This window comes from Olea europaea, chromosome 23, assembly GCF_002742605.1.
Source record: "Olea europaea var. sylvestris chromosome 23, O_europaea_v1, whole genome shotgun sequence".
Classification (NCBI taxonomy): domain Eukaryota; kingdom Viridiplantae; phylum Streptophyta; class Magnoliopsida; order Lamiales; family Oleaceae; genus Olea; species Olea europaea.
This window is the reverse complement of record NC_036259.1, coordinates 8,341,148-8,361,944: the sequence shown is the minus strand read 5'-3', so window position 1 is coordinate 8,361,944 and position 20,797 is coordinate 8,341,148. Positions and strand designations below refer to the sequence as shown.

The window sequence follows — 20,797 nt, the reverse complement described above, 5'->3', positions numbered from 1 at the left end:
TAGCTTCAGCAAATCCACCTATACGAGATGCATCAGTTGCTATTAGAGTTCTAATCTTACACCAACAAGAGAGTCAAACCATACATTTTATATGACCCTCAACTACTATCCAATCATTTTTATCAACTTATTATTCAGCAACTTATAATTTCTCCCAAACAAGCTATAGCACTTTGATGTTTCTTCTCCCTCCATGTTGAAGAATTTCTCATGGCATGAATTTGGGATATTGCTTCTACATTTGCACCCATTCGAGGCAAAGTAAACTCCTGTCTGATAACCTTCTCAAGGTAATTCTACGAGCCAAATTGAGAATATTATGAAGGGAAGTTTACCAAACACGCCCTTTATATAAATTGTAATTCGGCTTTACATAAAACATTGTTGGAAAATCCAATTTACCTACTATCGTTTCATTAGCGTTAAACAAATAACATATTTGGTCAAGTGTCAAGAAAGCACACTTCAGCTACCATGGTTTTAGAAATAGCAATTACCATACTGATATTTGACGAGCGTCTTCTGGAAATTACACTTCACATAACTTAATTCTAGAAATGGCACATACGAAATTGTAGTATATAGATTGTGAATCCTGATAATATTGTATATGAAGTATAAATATCTCTCTATAGGATATGTTCGTTTTTTTTTGCAAATTTTTTTGACGAACTTTCGCAATAATGTTTATAAAACAACAATGTGTAACTGAACTTCAACTTAAACGATGAATGATTGCAATTGTTAATAAACGTGCATGAATTATTATTCTCAGATTTTTAATTTCAGTGATGATATATTTTGATCTTTGCCAGTGTAAACCTAATTATGCGACTTTCCCTTTTATACTAGTGCCTCGAAGTGTGTGTCATTGTGTGTTAAAATTCTACAAATCCTTGATATAGTTTTTTATTTCTCTTTTCGATGAAAGTTCTATGCTTGAACTTGAGACTTGATGTTTTCAAAATTTATCCAGCTTTGTGAATTGTGATAGAAAAGACAGAGATCAATGGCATCCTTGATATATTTTTTGTAAGCAGTGAATGGCGGTAGTGTTGCAGGCGAAAGACGCTCTGGAATGGGCATATAGAGGAGAAGGTGATGTGAATCTGGTTCTTGATTATTGTAGAAAATTGTATGTTCTCTTTTTCTAAGGTAACGACTTCCTAAATAAATTCTTAAAACTATTCTTGTATTGTTTTTATTTCTTTCAAGTATTCCTTTAAACTTCTTCTTTGGCTCTAATTTATATTTCATAGGAAAAGAGTGTTGACTCAAAAACTGAAGATGAGCAAACCTGTTACAATATCTGTTGACGATGGGATACAGCCAAACACCACACTTGCTAACCTAACAAAGCTAACGCCTATATTCAAGAAAGCGGTTTTTCCATTTGTATAAAAATAATTTCACAGAAACAATACAGAACGCTCACATGGGGGTGAATTTCATTTGAATAAAATAGTGCAAAAAGACAAAAGGAAAAAAAAAAAAAAAAATCCACCCGTCAGCTGCTGTGTGTGATCTAGATGGATTCTGTGAATACCTCTTCTATACACACAGCAGGGTTCTCAAGAAAGATGGTTCAATCACTATAAGTAAAATAGGATTTTGTATTACACATGTATTAAAAAACGATGAATTTTCAAATACTAACTTTTCTAGACTGTATGTTAAGAAAATTCTAGCCAAATGAGTAATGGACCTGGAGCTGTGTTTCTTATGAAGAGAAGTGTTACAATGCAAAAACGAATTTCAATTGTTGGTGTATTCGGGTGCTTAAGTTTGATGTAATTAATATTTAACACAAATAATTTTTTGGGAAAATTGTAGCAGCGGTTCGTAATCTTTTCAATTTTTGCAGGCTTCATCCTAACATTTATTTTGTGCCATTCATGGTCCCACCTTTTAAAAATATGCATCTAAATTCCAGATGGATAGAATCCATCCATTTGATCGTTAGTTAATCAAGAAAAGTGGGCTTTGACCAATTTTGATTGAATTGAAAGGGGTAAAATGGTGCTTTACATTTTTTTACCATTAAATAAGTTGAAAAATTAAATAAATAAACCATAAATATAATAATAATTAAAAAAAGAGGCACTTTTTTCCTCCCACTGGAGACCGTCGTCCAAACAAGTGAAAATCAACCAGTGGTAGAGGACCGTCGACCGCCATCCACTGGACACCACCACACCCCTACTCCCACCCTTTTCCTCTCACTCTACCCCCAACACACCCTGCATCCCACCTTCTTCTCCACCTCCACCTCCACCTCCACCTCCACCCAATCAAAACCAGATAACCATTCACGACCACCAACATCGATCTCCCACCACCACCATCACCATTGTCTTGTTACTCAACGGTCCCTATAAATCTCTATGGTCTCTCTCTAAGCTTATTCCTCACTCTTGTATTTCGTGTTTTGTATTTGTACCTGATGCTACCAAAAATTGTACCTGATAGACCGCGAATTTGTGGTTTGAACTCCGAACTTGGATCTCACAAATGAGCACGAACAGTCTTCCGATACCTGAAACAAAAGGCAACGAGGTGTGTTCTCGTCGTCCCTCAGATGCTTAAGTCAGACGAGGACATTGATGAGAGAAGGTTTTGAATTTGCAGTAATGAAAAGCGTACCTTGATGTTGAGCTTTGGCCAAGTATTTATAAGTGTTGGTGGGGGGAGCTGTAGAAGGATTCTATTAGTGAAAGAGTCTTTTCCCCTTAGGGCCAGGTGTTGGAGTTTAATTAGAAGTGTATTTGTTAGAGTTCTAATCAGGGAAGGAGTAGATTTAGATGGGGTCTACTTTTTGGAGAGTAAGTCGATGGGTAAGGTTGAATTAGATAATAATCCCGACCTTATATCGGCGTGTCCTCGGGGGTCATAGGTCGAGGTCGAGATTTGTTGCCGAAATGAAGTCGAGATCGGGGTAACCAAACCTGAGCCATCATAGGCCCCCGTGCATCTAAGCTGTAGATCGTGCAGAATCTACGATCTCGGATTGAGATGCAAAAAGGATGCTGTGGTTTAATATCGACCTCGACACCTATCATTTACCTGTTGGAGATCTGCTGTGTCACGTGTCTGTCATGTGGCTGGTTGTCAGAGCTCGAACTTGGATGTTTGCCACGTGTCATATTTTAAGGGTTTAGATTAAGTAACTGTTGGTATGCCCATGACCCCTATAAATACCCCCCACTATTCATTTTCACTTTTTACTCTCCACTCTCTGTAAAAAGAAGCTCGAGTTCAGGGATAGTGGGTTGTGAGCGATCGCCATTAAGGTAAGAGTTCGAGCCTTTAAGTTGTTAATTATTTGAGTAGAGTAATGTCGAGCAGTAGTAGTAGTGGTGGTAATAGTAGTAATAGTAAGGGATCAAGTAATAGTAGCAGTAGTAGGCCTTCTAAGAGCTTGGGGATAATGAGAACCCTACTGCCCCAAGTATGGTTGTCGAAACTCCGGGTGACCAAAGTCGAGATCTTGTCACCCTGGCTTTTCCTGTTAGCTTGCACTCTCCAGGGGAGGTGGTACTGACTTATACAAAGAATCCGACCACCTACAAGGAACATGTAATTATTAAGATAGCTAGAGAGTTCGGGGTGATGCCCATTTGTGATGTTAGGGTTCCCGAGAGCGCCGAAGATATCTTAGGAGCTCGAGAGGGAGAGATGACGTCTTTTAGGGATGCCCTTAAAGCTGGGATGCAGTGGCCTCTTTACCCCTTTTTTATCCACTTCCTTACTTCATTCTATATGTGTCCGTGCCAGTTGGCCCCTAACGGTTGGAGGCTGTTGGTCTATTTCTTTATACTATGTAGATGCCTCGATATTGAGCCTAGGCTCGACCTTCTGAGGATGGTGTACGATATGAAATACTCGTCAGGGTTCAATTGTTTTGTGTATTTGTCAACCAAGGGGGGCTTTAGGACACCTGAGACCCCAAGCTCTCTTCGGTGTTGGAAAGAGAGATTTTTCTTTGTAAAACCCCAAGATCCTGACCATCCTTTTAGCCCGAGGTGGGAGATCCCTGGTAAGGATAGGTTTAATGAGGGTCAGGCGTATTTTGAGGTTCTAGAGAGGGACAAAATAAGGTTAGTTATCCATGACCCCTTGGCAGAGAAGATCGATTATTTGCTTGAGGATAACACCCTCGACCTTTCAAATGTTAAAGGCCTCGAGGGTATGTCTTTTGCTTTTTATGCTTTGTCATCGTATTCCTGATGTCGAGATCGTGCAAATGCCTTGTGATTTGTTTCTTGCAGATCTAGAGATGTCATTTAATCCTTCCAAATTGCTGGCTAATGTCCATCATAAGGCCAAGGGGCCAACGTCCAAAGCCCCGGTCCCAAAAAAGGGGAAAAAGAGGGCCAGGCATGCCGATGTTAGGGTGCCTATAGTGGATCTTGAGAGCCCGGCACCTCCTAAGGGTCAATCTTTGAGTCAAGAAGCCCAACCTCAACATCTCATAGGACGTCGAAATATCAAGATCGAGCTCGGGGGTGTTAGGGCGTCGTGAATTCAAGCTTCGAGCCTATTTCGGACAGTGCCCTCGAGAAGTATACGGAGTGTGCCCTTGTGAAGGACCTTGTTGATAGGTACGAGAAGGAGGTCAACATTAATGAAGGGGTCAAGACACTGGAGGCTTTGACCTCAAGGCTGAGGTCGACGAAGTTAAGCTTGAGCTTCTCCAGTCCCAGAGGTGCTTTGGGGAAGAGCTTGCGAAGGCTCGTGATGAGGCTCGAGCTCAGGCTGTTGAAGATTTCAAGAAGTCTGACAAGTTTGGGACCCTATCGGGACAGTATGGGTCGGGCTCTTACCATTATGGACTTCGTCTTGCCCGTTCTTATCTCCACACGAAGGTCCCTGAGGACTTAAAATCACTGGTCGAGGATTTGAAGACAGTGAACGAGCTTGCAGGGGAGCTCAAACTTTCGACCTCTGAGGTCGGGGAGGATGGTGAGGATGATGATGATGGTGATGGAGATGACGCCGGGACTGGCGATCAAGGAGACAATGTCAGGGTCGTAGATATAGATTAGGTCCTTAACCCTGATGTTTTGAAACTTTTTGTAATATTGCCCGAACTAGGCTCAGTACTTTTGTTTTTTAATTTAATCGATGAATGTTCGTGCACATTACATTGTTTTTAATTTAATCGATCAATGTTCATGCATATTACTTGTGTTTAATTTAATCGATGAATGTTCATGCATATTACTTGTGTTTGTTTTTAATTTAATCAAGCTCGTGTTTTCATTCACTACACAACGCTTTTGAATTCGATCAACACTTCGACATTGAACATCAGTCATTTCTGAGCTCGATTCTTAATGTACTCATCAAGATCGAGCTTAGGGCCTGTAAGTCATTAAATAACCCAGATGATGAGTTCGAACTATTTACTTGACTACAACTTGGGTATTTTAGGCTCGAGGAACCTACTATTAGATTATTTGTCTTGTCGTGCAAAAGGCATTGGGCTCGTGTGTGATCTGCCTCCTGTGAATTCGATTGTTAAATAACAAGTCGCAATCATGATATGGAGTTATTGTCACATATGGTCTTCGAGACTGTTTCTAGGTCGCAAAGGGGGTCGGGTTCGATCTTTATCATGCGAAGAGGCCCGACCCCAAACTTAGCCATTGTTGATTTTTAAATGTAAGAGAGGTCTGGGTTCATGACCTCGGGTTTGTATGTCAAACCCAATGTTACTGCTTTTAGAGCACGGGGTTGGCTGCATGCCCGAGGCATGTCATTACGCCGAAGTTATTAGCTCCATGCCCGTAGCACGTTATTATGCTAACTTTAAAGAGTTGGCTGCATGCTCGGAGCACGTCATTATGCCAGAGTTAGTAGCTGCATGCCCGTAGCACATCATTACACTAATGTTAACGAGTTGGCTACATGCCCGAAGCACGTCGTGACGCCAGAGTTTAAGGAGTGCTAGTAGAAAGAAACTTGAATATTATTAGGTGCTCAAGGGTACTTAGCCCGAGCTACTGAAAACAAAATGCTCAAGGGTGCATAAACCCGAGCTACTGAAAAATAAAAATAAGGTGGGCGTGCATGCCCTAGTACGACACTACTGCTATTCTACTTGTAATATATTTTTAGGTTATCTGCATTCCAAGGCCTTGGGAGTGGATTTCCTGAAGTGTCTCTAAAGCTGTATGCTCCGCATTTGATCCTTCGTATGACTTCGAATGGCCCTTCCCATACCGTTCCAAGTTTACCTGGTGGGTGTCCAGCTGCTTCTGCTCTTCTTAGAACCAAATCGCCACTCCTAAATTCTCGTAACTTGACCTTAGTGTTAAAGTACTTTGTCGTTTTATTTTGGTAACTAGCAGCTCTTAGTGAAACTTGCTCCCTTACTTCTTCAAGTAAGTCAAGATGTTCGGTTGTTTGGTCCTCCATGCCGAGTTCAACTCTCCTCAAAGTGGGGAGACTGACTTCGACGGGGATAGTGGCCTCTAAGCCGAAGACCAACATGAAAGGAGTCTCGCCTGTTGCTATTTTATAAGAAGTTCTATATGCCCATAGTATGGAGGGCAACTCATCGGGCCAGTCACCTCTTGTGTTTTCAATCCTAGTGTGAAGGTCCTAAAGTATGATCCTATTTGTTACCTCAGCAAGGCCATTACTTTGAGGATGCGATACTGACATCAAACGATGGTCAATCCCGAGATTGACATAGAAGTTTCTGAATTGTGAATTGTCGAATTGCCTTCCATTATCCGTTATAAGTACTTTGGGTATTCCAAACCTAGGGATTCGGCTTCTACCCACTTTGTGAAGTACTCAACTGATGCCACAGCAAATTTTAACTGTCATCGGGCCATGGAGAAAGGTCCAAGGATGTCTACTCCCCATTTTTCAAATGGTGCCTAATAATGGATAGAGGTCAACTCTTCTGCAGGGGCATGTATAGCATTACCAAACCTCTGACACTTGTCGCACCTTTTGACATATTTAGCTGCATCTTTCTTTATAGTTGGCCAGTAGTACCCATACCTTATTAATTTGTAGGCAAGGGCTCTGGCTCCCTGGTGATTTCCGTATATTCTCTCGTGAACCTCAGTCAGGGCTTGGAGAGATTTGGAAGGTTTGAGGCATCTCAGATAAGGGAGTGTGAAACTTCTTCGAAACAACACCCCTCTGATAATACAATACCTAGCAGCTCTGGCCCAAATACTCCTTGCGGCGCGAGGGCCAGGAGGTAGGTTTCCATTACTTATATACTCAACTATTGGATCAATCCAGGAAGGCTCATGGTCAATGTCCATGACGCTCGGCTTCGCGTTTATGCTAGGCTCTGTGACAATCTTGATGTGTACTATTCTGTCGAGTCCATCTATCCTCATGAAAATGAGTCTGGATAGTGTGTCAGCTTTGGAGTTATCTGCTCTTGCTATTTTCAATATTTCACAACTTGTGAATTGTCTCTGAAGATCATGCACTTTTAGGCAGTACAAGCTCATCTTTTCAGCTTTCCTTTCAAAGGATCCTTCGATCTGTCCAACAACGAGCTGTGAGTCGCTAAAGACTCTGATATGCTCTAATTCCAAACTTCTAGCAAGTTCGAGAGCAATGACCACAGCTTCATATTTAGCTTCGTTGTTGGTTGCTTCAAACTCAAACTTAAGCCCGCATTGAACTTCAGTGGCCTTGTCCGGGTTGATGATAATTATCCCGGCCCCCGAGCCCGAGCTGTTTGACGCCCCATCGATAAATATCCCCCAGGTTTTTGAGGTCTTGTTCAGGTTTTTTATTTCGGGCCCTTGTGGTTTTGGAGTGAGTTCAGCTATGAAGTCGGTCAGAGCCTGTGCCTTGATAGAAGGTCAAGGCTTGAATTCTATATCAAACTCGCCAAGTTTGATCGCCCACCTTAATAACCTTCCTGAAACATCTAGCATCTAAAGTATGTGCTTGAGTGGTTGATTGGTGAGAACTATTATGGGGTGAGATTGAAAATACTGCCGCAACTTTCTAGCAGTTACTATCAAGGCAAGAGCTAACTGTTCCACAAGGGTATATCGAGTTTCGGTGTCAAGAAGCACTTTACTGACATAGTAGATGGGTTGCTACACTTTTCTTTTTTCCTTTACTAGCACCCCATTTACGGCATTTCGAGAGATAGCTAAGTAAAGGAACAAAGTATCACCAGGCTCTGGGTTGGCAAGAACCGGAGGTACAACTAAAGTTTGCTTAAGCTGTTGGAAGGCTAGATCGTATTCATCATTCCATTCAAAGCTCTAGTTGCCTCTTAGGATTTTGAAAAAGGGGAAACATATGTCCGCTGCCCGAGAGACAAATATGTTCAATGCTGCTACCCGACCTGTAAGCTTTTGGATGTCCTTTTTGCTCTTTGGGGCTTCCATAGATATTAGGGCTCGGATTTTGTCAGGATTGGCTTCTATTCCTCTATTTGTGATCATAAAACCTAGAAACTTTCCTGATGATACCCTAAAGGCACATTTTGTTGGGTTAAGCTTCATGTTGTATTTTCGCAGCGTGGAAAACACTTCTTCGAGATCAGTGATATGATCATCCACCTATTTACTTTTGACCACCATGTCATCTACGTAAGTCTCAATGGTTTTTCCAATCAAATCAGCAAAGATCTTGTTGATTAGCCTCTGATATGTAGCCCCCACATTCTTTAACCCGAATGGCATGGCCTTATAACAATAGATGGCTGAATTGGCCATGAATGAGGTCTTCTCTTGATCTTCTGTGGCCATTGGAATTTGATGGTACCCTGAGAATGCATACAAAAAGATGTACAATTTGTGACCCGAAGTGCTGTCAACGAGGCTGTCAATCCGGGGTAGGGGATAGCTATCTTTTGGACATGCTTTGTTCAAATCAGTGAAGTCAATGCAAACTCGCCACTTTCCATTAGCCTTTTTCATGAGAACTACATTGGCAAGCCAATCAAGATATTGCACTTCTCGGATGAATTGTTCATTAAAGAGCTTGGCAATCTCTTCTCGTATTACTTCGCGTCATTCCAGTGCAAACTGTCTTTTCCTTTATTTGATAGGTTTGGCTCCGGGGTTTACATTGGGCCTGTGTACTGCAACCTCGGGGTTAATTCCCGGCATGTCTTCAACTGTCCAAGCGAATACATCTTGGTTTTGGGAGAGACAACTTATGAGTTTAGCCATGATGGTTGAATCAAGATCACGTCCTACTGTCACCTTCCTACCAGGCTCGAGCTCTAAAAGCTGCATGACATCTCCCTTCATTTTTCAGACACTAGTCACATAGCACTGGCATGCCATGGTTTGGCTTCCTCGGACGACTCCAACTCCACTACATGTGGGGAACTTCATCGCCAGGTGAAAAGTTGAGATAACAGCTCTGATTTTATTTAGCAATGGTCTCCTCAGAATGGCGTTGTAGGCCATCGGTGTTCAGACAACTTCGAAATTTATGATATGGGTTACCTGCCGACCTTCAGATCCCAAAGTCATGGGTAATCCAACAATACCTTCAGGAGTAATGACCCCGCCACCAAATCCTTGGAGGGGTGTTTTAACAGGCTTGCGTTGTTCTACTGAGATACCCATCTGAACAAAAGCTTCATGAGACAGAACATTAGCTGTACTTCCGTTATCCACAAGAATCCTCTTGACCTCGAAATTAGCTATGATAGCTGATATGATTAGGACGTCATCATGGGAGAAGGATATTCCTTCCAAATCCTTCGACCCGAAGGTGATATCTTCCGTATGAGCAAGATTTGTATTGGAGGAGGCTGGAAGCTGTCTAACATACTACTTACGTCCACTGTTAGTGTCTCCTCCTGAAGCTGTTCCTTCGATAATAACGTTAATCGTGCCTGCAGTTGGCGGTTCACTACCACGCCCTTCCTGTACGTTGTTCTGATTGTTCCTCGGGCATTTTTCATGGCTAGTGTAAGAGCCTTAAAAACACCTCCTAATGAGAGCCTCAATTTGTTGCTTCAGAGCCAAACAGCCTTCAGTGGTATGTCCGTGGCCCCGATGAAAGTCACAGTACTTGGTTCTGTCTCTATTTTCAGGTAATGACCGCATTCTAGGAGGCCATTTAAGCTCTTTGAGGTCCTTGATCTCCATCAGGATGTTGGACCTTGATGTATTCAAGGGAATAATTAGACCGCGAATTTGTGGTTTGAACTCCGAACTTGGATCTCACAAATGAGCACGAACAGTCTTCCGATACCTGAAACAAAAGGCAAGGAAGTGTGTTCTCATTGATTGGGTTCACGCGGTCTCTTATTATCCGGCCTAAGTAAAGGTGAAGCGTCCTTTCTTGGGGCTAGAGTTTCTTCCATATTGATGTATTTCTCAGCTCGAGTGAGGAGGTCAGTTACTAACTTTGGGGGGTTTGACAAAGACATCTTGAATTCTTCGCATCTTATGGCGTACGTCAAAGTTGAGACCGCAGCTGTAATATGTAGATCTGGAATCTGAAGTCTTTCTTTATTGAATCTGGTCATGAAATTGCGTAATGTTTCATTGGGCCCCTAGCGCATCTGCATAAGTGACGCCGCTATTTTCCTGATTCGCTTGCTGCTTGCGAAGAAAGCGGAGAATTTATCAGCTAGGTCTGCGAACGAAGTGATAGAGCTCGGCTCTAATGTGGAGAACCAATCTCTAGCTGCGCTTGTAAGAGTTTGAGGGAAGGCTTTGCACATTACAGCGTCAGGTGCAACCTGTAAGTTCATGACATCGGTATATATATTGAGGTGGTTGATAGGGTCGATGGTCCCATCATATTCCTTTATCCTGGGATACTTGAACCTATTCGGAAGGGGGTAGGACAATACTTCAGGAGTAAAGGGAGTGCTAGGGGTAAAGCCTGTTGCTCCCTTTGATTTCTGTGCTAGTCCCACGGCAATACCTTCTTGGATGATTCTGGCAAATTCACCTTATTCTATTGTTACTGCCCTTAAGGCCGCGGTCATAGGAGGTACACCCGAGGTCCCAACACCGTTATCAGGAATGTTTTGTGGAGCTCAAACTTGAGCAGCTGCCATAAGATCACCATCCGGTGTCGGTGTATACGATGGGTGTGAGTTCCTTTGGCTTAATAACTGAGTCAATGTGGTAACTTTTTGGCGGAGCTCTTCGAAAGCTCCGGCGATAATGACAGCCGGTGGTGGTACTGCCATCTCTGATGATTCCTCTTGAGGGACAGGATGATCTTCAGGGGGAAGATTTGGAGTGAATGAGCTTACTGGTGGAAGACCTGATCGTGTATTCACCATGGCTTTTGGTAGCGATTCCCACAGACGGCGCCAAGGATGCTACCAAAAATTGTACCTGATAGACCGCGAATTTGTGGTTTGAACTCCGAACTTAGATTTCACAAATGAGCACGAACAGTCTTCCGATACCTGAAACAAAAGGCAACGAGATGTGTTCTCGTCGCCCCTCCGATGCTTAAATCGGACGGGGAGATTGATGAGAGAAGGTTTTGAATTTGCAGCAATGAAAAGCGTACCTTGATGTTGAGCTTTGGCCAAGTATTTATAGGTGTTGGTGGGGGAGCTGTAGAAGGATTCTATTAGTGAAAGAATCATTTTCCCCTTAGGGCTAGGGATTGGAGTTTAATTAGAAGTGTATTTGTTAGAGTTCTAATTAGGGAAGGAGTAGATTTAGATGGGGTCTACTTTTTGGAGATTAAGTCGATGGGTAAGGTTGAATTAGATAATAACCCCGACCTTATACCGGCGTGACACGCCAAGATCAACTCGGGGGTCATAGGTCAAGGTCGAGATTTGTGGGCAAAATGAAGTCGAGTTCAGGGTAACCAAACTTGAGTCATCAGTACCAAAAGAGCAATACACCGTTCATAATTTCTTTTTCCATTTTTTCCTTGTTTCAAGATCAAGAAATTAATGCAAAAATCAAAATCCATGGCAAGCAGAAAATTGATTGTGGAAGTGTGCAGTGCCAAGAATCTCATGCCTAAAGACAGCCAAGGCACGGCTAGTGCATATGTGATTGTGGATTTCGACAGCCAAGAAGCACTTTTCTTGGAACAGTGAAGATTGCTGGGAGCAATTTTGTGAAATCTAATGAAGAAGTGCCTTTGATTTTTGTAGCGATGGTTGCTGCCTTTGGGCGACGACGTTGACAATGTGTGGGTAGAAGCGATTGTGTCTGGCCTTTATGTAGCAATGTTGGCAGTCGATGTGGGTGGGAATAGGGAAGAGTAGAGTGGGAGGAAGATGGGCTAATTTTCTTTTTTGGTTTTTTAATTTTATTTTTAAGTTATTTAATGTGAGAAAAAATACAAAGTTACCATTTTACCTTTTTTAATTTGGTCATAATTGATTAGATTTTGACTTCTTTGGTTAATTAACAATCATTTGGACTTCAAATGCGTATTATTTTGAAAGGTTTGGGACTGTGAATGGCACAAAATGAATGTTAGGATAAAGTCTACAAAAAATAAAAAAGTTAAAAGATCGCTGCTGCAATTTTCCCTAATTTTTTTTGTGTATCTATGCTATTTCGTAGTCAATTACACTAACACACGTAGGTCTTACTATTGATGATAAAAAGATACTTGCGAAGATGAAGTTAAAATTTTTTCATAAAATTTTATTATTTATGATGGTTTTATTATCCACGTAAATAATTTTATTCATGACAGCAACATTTTCTTGTGGTGAATCTGCAGTTGCAACCCAAAATATCTTTCATTCCATTAATTGGTTAATGGCCCACCTTTTTCATATAATATAAATTGACATTTGATTTGGATCACTAATTCCCTGGCTCACGGTAAATATCTAAGAGACAATGTCATTTCAGCCGGCTAAAAAGGACTTGGTTCCTAATCATGGAGAACATTGGTTTCTTTTTCTTCGTTACAAGGAATATGTAATTATTGATGAGCACATGCATGATTTTTCGGTGGAATTAAATAAATGTTTAACAAACTTTTTGTATTCGAAAACGACACTGGAACTATAATTTTAATAAATATTACACTTCTTTGAAAAAATGTCAATCAAACAATTCGATGCCTCGATTACTGAACAACATATAGTGAAGTGGACACATATTGTAACAATTTGGATCTGTGCATAAGCCGTTAACTCGTACATATTATCTATTTGGGGAGAGTCATCTCTCAAAATTCGAATTCAAAACATTTTGTATCATTGATGGTAATATTCAATTTAAGTGTCTAATAAGGCAGAGGTATTGAATATGAATCTTGGAGATGAAAAAAATAATGAGGAATAAAATAGATTTAAACTCTCTCAAAATGAATAATATTAATGGGATGATGACTTACGTGGACCCAAATCATTGAAAATTGAATATGGAATTATGTGAGAGCATACCAGATTTTGGGGTGTACGTGTGTGGTTCATTTCAATTCTCTCCCATACAAATCGCCAAAGATTTTTTCTGTGTGCGCGAGAATCATACATAGCCACCAAACGACAAGACTTTGATCCACTTTTTCTGCCGAAGATTCATTACAAAATAGTAAAAACCCGGCAAAATCTACATCCAGACAAGTTTTTCCATCACACATTCACACATGATTTGTAAATACATATCAACAATTAATAGAAAAGAATAGAAAATTGATAATATTTGAATAAAAAGTTAACATAAAATACAACCTTGATCGTAATACATACAATGTGATTTTTGACACAAATAAAAACAATTTTATTGATCAAGCTCGACTCAACATTGTTTTCAAAGAAATTAGCCATTAGTAGCACAACCGCTTCATTCAAGATAATTGAATTGATAAAGAGCTAACTTTGCAAGACCATGTACAGCATGATTTGCTTTCCATCGAATCAAAGAACATGCGCCTTCACAAAACTCTAGAGACGGGACGGTGAGGACTCTCAAAGTTGGGGTTCAATCTTTAAAGAACATGCGCCCCCTCACACAACGTTTTACAAGTGGCACATATACTTAAAAATTACTTAAATAGAAGTTATTTTGAATTTACTTATTTTCAACTTTATTCATTAAAAAATGATTATTTTAAGAAAAATAAGCTTAGAAAAACAAGCAATGGATGTAGCGAAGTTAGTTCCGCCACGTCTTTATATGTCAAATTCTAGATAAAGTGATGGAACGATAATTTAGAATGCAATTAATGTGGGGTACCCACAATATATCGGTCAACTCATGTCCAGAATGACGAGGCCACCATTACTTACCAAATGTCCATTAAAATTTTGCTGAGTTCTTAATGATAAAGAAGAATGCACCCCACAATTAGGGAGACATCAAAAGAGGTACAAGGCAAGGCAAAGCTATTCCACTTCTATGGCCAAAGGAAGTTGCTGAGGCCATCTCTCTTGACATAAACGTAAAAATGACTCAGCTTTGCCGAAAAATGTTTCACTTCAATATCAAGAGAAGAATCCTCTGGCGGGTCTCGATTCTCCGGTGGTATCTCAACTCGATTTGGAAACGATTTCTTGCTTGCTGGATCGGAAAGTCATCCGTTCTGTATAGACAATTGTCAACCGCAGCAACCACCGTCTCTTTCTCTTCATCACCTCTGGGGGGTAGTGCTGGCTTGTCCTCCACGGATATGGCCTCGACACTACGCTGCTGCTGCAATCCCGACAGGGATTCATCAGATCTAGTCTCTTTGAAAATTAGTCTCTTGGGTGATGGTCAGATTGGCAAGACAAGTTTTCTGGTTAGTACCTCTGTCCATTCTAACATACCAAAACATATGAAAACATTTTTGTAGACTATAAAACTTTTATCAAATTGCTAAATGTGTCTGATGTTGGTTTCATTTGTTTATGTTGAAGACCAAATATGCTGGGAGAGAAAAAGGGCTTAAAGAATTTGCAATGACAGGAATGAATCAGGTGGACAAAACATTGTGTGTGAAAGGAGCACACATTTCTTATAGCATCTGGGAAGTGGGAGGTAAGCAACAAAATTCACATAATTTCTAATAAATAAAATACCAAGAGAGAATTTTGGGTACCAACATTCGATTGCATTTTAAACAATGCAGGAAATGTTTCTACAGCTGATGACAACATTCCAGCAGCCTGTAAAGATTCAGTAGCAATGTTATTTATGTTCGATCTCACGAGTCGGTGCACCTTGAACAGGTAACATCTCAATTCATCAAGAAAAATATTAAGATTAATTCTCAATAAACTTGCATGAATGTTGGATGTTTCTGTGATTACAGTGTAATTCCATGGTTTCAACAAGCCAGGCAATGGAATCAGGTAAAACAAATTTAAATATGATGCATTTTTATGTAGAATGTGTTCTTAAATGACATGTGAATCTATGATCATGTTGCAGACGGCAATCCCAGTAATAATAGGGACCAAGTTTGACGATTTCGTCCAATTACCAATAGATTTGCAGTGGACAATCGCAAGTCAGGTAAAAATCACAAACATCATCTTAAATTGGAAACATATTCAAGAAATAAATTTAGATTCCATTCAAAAAGTGTTACTCAAAAAAAAGGATAGAAAATATATGAAATTAGAACAAGAATACAATATTTACCGGGAAGCCCATTACGAGAAAGCATGGGAGAAGAAATGTACTATATCAAAGATAATTACAAGATGTGCGACTACTCCAAATCTCATAATGTGATTAAACCCTAATATATATCATACATAATAAATCAGCTGCAAACTGTGGGGGCTCCGTCCTTGCACCTCCATAGGGATCAGTGGTGGGCTAGGGGGTTGGACCGACCACTACCACCACAGACCTTCATTTTTCTTCATAATTTTAGTTTTACCACATATGTCGCACCACGAGCTTCTCGGGCCAGCCTAAACAGAATCCGTGTCACCGAACTCCAAAAAAAAAAAAAAAAAAAAAAAAAAAAAATTGTCTTTTGTCTTTTTTGCATCTGCTAATTTTACTCCAACTACCAAAAGTCCTCAACATTCGGGATACAAAATACTAACACGAGTTGTATGTACGAAAACAGGCAAGAGCATATGCAAAGGCACTGAATGCAACATTGTTCTTTTCAAGTGCAACCTACAACATCAACGTGAATAAGATCTTCAAGTTCATTACAGCAAAGCTCTTCAATCTACCATGGAACTTGGAGCGTAATCTCACCGTTGGAGAACCCATCATTGATTTCTAGTTTCTGACCTATGGAAACCCTTCTTTCAATGACTGTCATTTGTAGATAAAATTAATTGTTTACAACTGTATCAACCAGTCACTGGATCTCTTACGGTTAAAATAGGACCAGTGAATTTGTGTTGTTTTGATAGTCATTTTGGTATTTCAACAACTATGAGATGAATAAGATCATATGCTTATTTGATGTTCTTATTCCAAGTAATAGCACATAATTGGACAGAACCTAGAAAATGTTTTGCAGAAAAAAACAAAAATGTCTCTTACATGGTGAGATGAAAAAAGAACGTTTTCCATGTTGAAGAAACTACTCAAGCAGACGGACGAGACCTCAATTGAGCCAAGCCATTAGCCAAAAGACTAATAGAGAGTCAATGGCAGCGCTAGACCACAAGAGGCATAGACTACAAGTCCACGGTGAAAAGTGAACTTAATCTCGAGATGATGAAAATGTTGACATGAACTTGAAGAATTTGTTTGGCTACAGTTAAAATTTAAATAAGTCCTGAAATTAATAGGTTTTTTTATTTTTTTTGGGAGAAAGTGGGAAATAAATAAGTTTCTTATTTTTGATAGTGACCTAAGAAAATAAAAGTGGATTAACTAAACATGTTTGAACACAAGAAGTTGCTTTACTTCTTTCTAAGCTTTGTCAAACATGTCTTTGAACATAAGTTATAAGAGCATCAAAGAGGGCAACTGTAATCAAGAATTCAGATTATGTGATTATGTTCTCGTTAAGAAACATCCTTTAGGTTTGACAGGCAATTGGGCTCCATGTGAATAATGACATCAGCGAATTTCCAAGAACAACATTTTCAAGGGTGAACTTCAATGTTGATTTAATTCTGACGGGCCCTTGAAATAATTTTAGATAGGCTAGAAACATGTTATCTTCTTTGAACACAGATCAACAAAGTCACTTTGTCACAGGAATAAAGAAGCGATTCACCTTGCCCCCATAATAGAAAATTGACAGCAGAACAGAAAGCGAGTACAGCTTAATTAGCAAAGACGGGACTCAAATGAAAAGATATCATGCTAGAGCAACAAAATGACTGAACATTGAACTAGACAATACTTCCTGCTATAATTATCACGCTCTAATATACAAAATTGATAATCTTTTACGCAACTTCTGATTCATAAAGGAGACATTGATCTCATGTTTTGTTTTAAGATAGATCATCAACCATCATTTTATGGTCACTTTCGTTCAAGGAATAAAAATTCAGAATTATGAGCAGTTTCATCACAATGTAGTCATTGATAAGAAGAACTGAAATTAAAAAACAAAATGATGACCTTATTTAGGAATTCTAAGATAAGGCACTACTCAAACTTTACTTCTCTTGTAGGGGGGTCCAAATCCAAGTAGTAGAATGGCTGAGTAGGCTCTTCCCTGCATAGCAGTTATATAACTCAATATTCAGCTACCAAAAATAAATAAAAGAACATAGAACGAAAGATGCACATGCCTACATTAATGAGAATTATTGTTATTAATTACAAGATATTTAGATCACAACTATCATTTTTTAGTTTAATAGAGATTAAGTTAAAGTACTTCACTTCACCCCTATGTAGGCTCTACATTCCTAGCAACTAATCATCTTGGTGCTACACCTCATAACCAAATATAATCATTCAACGCCTTTTTATAATTTTCTGGCAATTTCTAGGGCAATGCATTTACCAAGGGTTCAGATAACTTAAAATGTCTCTGAGAAAAGAGAACATTCAATTATGTAATGACTAGAGACAGATGTGAGGCAGAAGAGTTTGATCTCGAACATACCCAGGTTTTGACCGCATGCACTGCCAAAATAGCTTGAAAGGCCCTGGAACTGTTTTGAATGGATTCCCTTCAAAGCATGCCTACACAATATTAAAGCAAGCAGAGTCAGGAAATGAAAAAATGAACAAACCTTAACTTACTTTCTGATGATGAAAGGCCGAGCCAGCTGTCTAATTTCTCTAAGACCCAAACAACTCCATTCATTTTGCTATGGTAAAAAATATTATCATCCCCAGACAGATAAGCTCATATTAAGTAAATTTAGCAAATAAACTACTTTTTCAAATCATCTACCCTTGCATGTGTGGATATGGAGATAAGGTTGCTTTCTAAAGCTTTAAAGACAACTGGTGAGATGGATGACATTTTCAGAAGGGATCCAGTCCAATAAGTATCCCATTGCAGTCTGTGATGCAGTACCACATAACAATCAATCAAACTGCCAAATTTTATGAGAATTTAGAAGTGGAGAGGAAAAGAAGAGAGGAAGAGAAGAGGGAAAGAGAATTGAGGGAGGCGAGAAAGAGAGGTTGGGAAAAGTTTTCTTAATATTCAAAAATCAAAGTGTAATTTTAAAAAAATATTAACCCTCTTTATATAAAGGATTTAACCTAACCTAAATAAGGTAGGAAACAATAAGTCTAAAATTGTCTTAATATATAAAACTACAATAATTTGTAATAAAAGTAATCTTAATTCTGATATTGTCTTGAATGAACTCATAATGCTGCATCATTTCTCAAGACTGAAAAGAACGTGACTACAGTCAGCTGCAAATAGTCATCCAAAATTGTCAAAGCAAGCTGGCTAAATCCCTGTTAAGTAATACAAGTGATATCACTAGACACGCAATCTTTCCCACACAAGAAAACTGCGATAAACACCATCTTTCGAAGCAACAACCTGATTCTCAAGCACCTCTAGGTGATATTGGATAGGGGAATGAAGTAGCAGGAGGCCGACAGGGTGGGTAAGAAGCATGACTTGCAGAAATGGAAATGGAAAATGGCAACACCATAGGCTCGAACGTGCCTCAATAAGGATACAAGTCTGCTACACTGAAAACTGGACTATTAATATTGAATGTGTTTGCAACGCCATAAGTAGGGAGTAGATAAATTTTGTATGCATTTTGCTAATATGTTTAGACATTGAACGGGTTTCAGCTTTTGGATGAAGATTAACATACCTTGATGAAATCGTTCCTTTTAAAGACGAAACCAAATGTTATCACTTTTACTTCAAGAAATAGTTCGGTATCATGCACTCATTGAAGAAGATTCAATCTCTAGTCCTATTTCCTCTTTAACAAAAAGGTCATCATTTATCGTTGAATCCTCTAGTGCCCCTTAAGCTTGTCCCATCAACTAATTTTTTTAAAGCAGATGTTGCAGGTATTAAACAAATCCAGTGCTAAAACAAATGACAAGAGATTCACTGAAGTCTTTATTTCTTCCTTTACCAAATCGTCTTTCAAAATTTATAGATATGGTGTCGCTGCACGAAATCTTCTATAAAAGCAATAACCTTTCATTTGTACAACCAGAGGCAATATGCCCAAAAGCTTAAACATTTGAAACATTTCTTTCTAGCATTAGATGTGCTTAGTTTAGTTGCTTCTGTTATTGGTAGATTTTGAGATTGGAGCTATGATAGTAGGAGCGGAATCAGTTGTTGACTAGCTCCTGAAGTAGAAACTTTGGCCATAGCTTGATGAGTGAACAAAGTTATCCTCAGGCCCTTCTGAAATTCTCTCTTTGTTTTTATTTTGGCACCAAGTCATGAACTACAGTTTTTCTTTAACCTTGGAAGCTCCGACAAATCCATGCTAATTATTTTTCTATTTTCTACATTTCGTCTTCTCTCACTCAGATTTTAATTTTTTTTCTTTCTCAAATTCTTCTTATTTTTGTATAATTTTATAAATTTTTAACTAAATTTTTTTGTTTTTTTAGGCTTACACCTCAATCCTCCTCTAAGCTTATGCATCGACTCACAGAGGAAAAATGCCTTAATACCCTTGCTGCCTTTTTAAACATTGGTCGAGTAAAGATAATTAAGTCTATTATTGGTGTTGTACATGTGGCTCATATAGAGCGGAACACAGGCCCTGGATCAAACGCGGGTTTAATTCACTGTCTGGTTGTTAGGGACGTTGAATGGGTTGGGGGTGCGGGGGCAATGCCCCCGCGGTACGGTACAGGGGTATTTTCTGTACGGGCCTTAAAGTTTTATATGGGCCCAGATTAGGGTTAGTATAAATAATATGTTGTAACCCTATTTTTCACAACAGAATAAAGAAATCTCCGCTTCGCTCTCGTGGACGTAGGCACATCGCCGAACCACGTAAAATTCTTTTGTTGATTTCCGTTTTTCATCTCTTTAATATTGCGCATAAAATCCAACAACTGGTATCAGAGCCAGGTTCAGATGGCGAGTTCTTCGATTGCAAAATTTGATGTGATGAAGTTTGACGGATCTGGGAACTTCGGATTATGGCAGCGAAGGGTGAAGGATTTGTTGGCGCAGCAAGGGATGATGAAGGCACTATCTGGGAAGAAACCTGAGGGTACGTCAGATGCCGATTGGGAAGAGCTCGAGGCGCGAGCAGTTGGTACAATTCGGCTTTGTTTGGCGGACGAAATCATGTATCACATCATGGAAGTTGAGTCTCCGGCGGAGGTTTGGGAGAAATTGGAGAGTCGTTATATGTCAAAGTCTCTCACGAACAAACTGCATCTAAAGCAGCGGCTGTAGGGCTAAAGATGTTGGAGGGTACGGATCTGATTCAACACACCAATGTGTTCAATTAGATCATCAGCGATCTATTGAGGCTTGAAATCAAGTTTGATGATGAAGA

At 39.6% G+C, this 20,797-nt stretch overlaps 3 protein-coding genes across 3 annotated transcripts in view; 1 reads left to right on the top strand and 2 right to left on the bottom strand.

Moving 5' to 3' along the window:
* Positions 1-6,890: 6,890 nt before the first annotated feature.
* On the bottom strand, positions 6,891-8,501 carry LOC111371991. Its single transcript, XM_022994132.1, has 4 exons — positions 8,337-8,501; positions 8,112-8,216; positions 7,891-7,992; positions 6,891-7,832 (listed from the first exon to the last, which is right to left on the bottom strand). The coding sequence occupies exons 1-4, from the start codon at positions 8,499-8,501 to the stop codon at positions 6,891-6,893; spliced, it is 1,314 nt and encodes a 437-aa protein (XP_022849900.1).
* Positions 8,502-14,150: 5,649 nt separating this feature from the next.
* Positions 14,151-16,334, top strand: LOC111372291 (septum-promoting GTP-binding protein 1-like). Its single transcript, XM_022994554.1, has 6 exons — positions 14,151-14,691; positions 14,810-14,930; positions 15,022-15,121; positions 15,205-15,244; positions 15,324-15,407; positions 15,976-16,334. Exons 1-6 carry the CDS (start codon positions 14,359-14,361, stop codon positions 16,138-16,140), a joined length of 843 nt encoding a protein of 280 aa, XP_022850322.1. The 5' UTR covers positions 14,151-14,358; the 3' UTR covers positions 16,141-16,334.
* An 876-nt stretch (positions 16,335-17,210) lies between these two features.
* Positions 17,211-20,797, bottom strand: part of LOC111372292 — a 14,080-nt gene continuing 10,493 nt past the window's right edge. Inside the window, exons 2-3 of the mRNA XM_022994555.1 lie at positions 17,938-18,017; positions 17,211-17,541 (exon numbers count right to left, since the gene is read on the bottom strand). Coding sequence (XP_022850323.1) covers positions 17,472-17,541; positions 17,938-18,017 — 150 coding nt within the window. The 3' untranslated portion in view covers positions 17,211-17,471. The remainder of the gene's footprint in view (positions 17,542-17,937; positions 18,018-20,797) is intronic.

Excerpts from the sequence above, each read along its gene's own strand:
- LOC111371991 (XM_022994132.1), bottom strand. The coding sequence starts at position 8,501 with ATGAAGCTTAACCCAACAAAATGTGCCTTTAGGGTATCATCAGGAAAG. Across the intron at positions 8,217-8,336 it reads TCCAAAAGCTTACAGGTCGG|CTTAAGCAAACTTTAGTTGT; the intron begins GTAGCAGCATTG and ends GCCTTCCAACAG. Across the intron at positions 7,833-7,890 it reads GTTTCAGGAAGGTTATTAAG|GCACAGGCTCTGACCGACTT; the intron begins GTGGGCGATCAA and ends CCTTCTATCAAG.
- LOC111372291 (XM_022994554.1), top strand. The coding sequence starts at position 14,359 with ATGACTCAGCTTTGCCGAAAAATGTTTCACTTCAATATCAAGAGAAGA. Across the intron at positions 14,692-14,809 it reads TTGGCAAGACAAGTTTTCTG|ACCAAATATGCTGGGAGAGA; the intron begins GTTAGTACCTCT and ends TTTATGTTGAAG. Across the intron at positions 15,245-15,323 it reads AAGCCAGGCAATGGAATCAG|ACGGCAATCCCAGTAATAAT; the intron begins GTAAAACAAATT and ends ATCATGTTGCAG.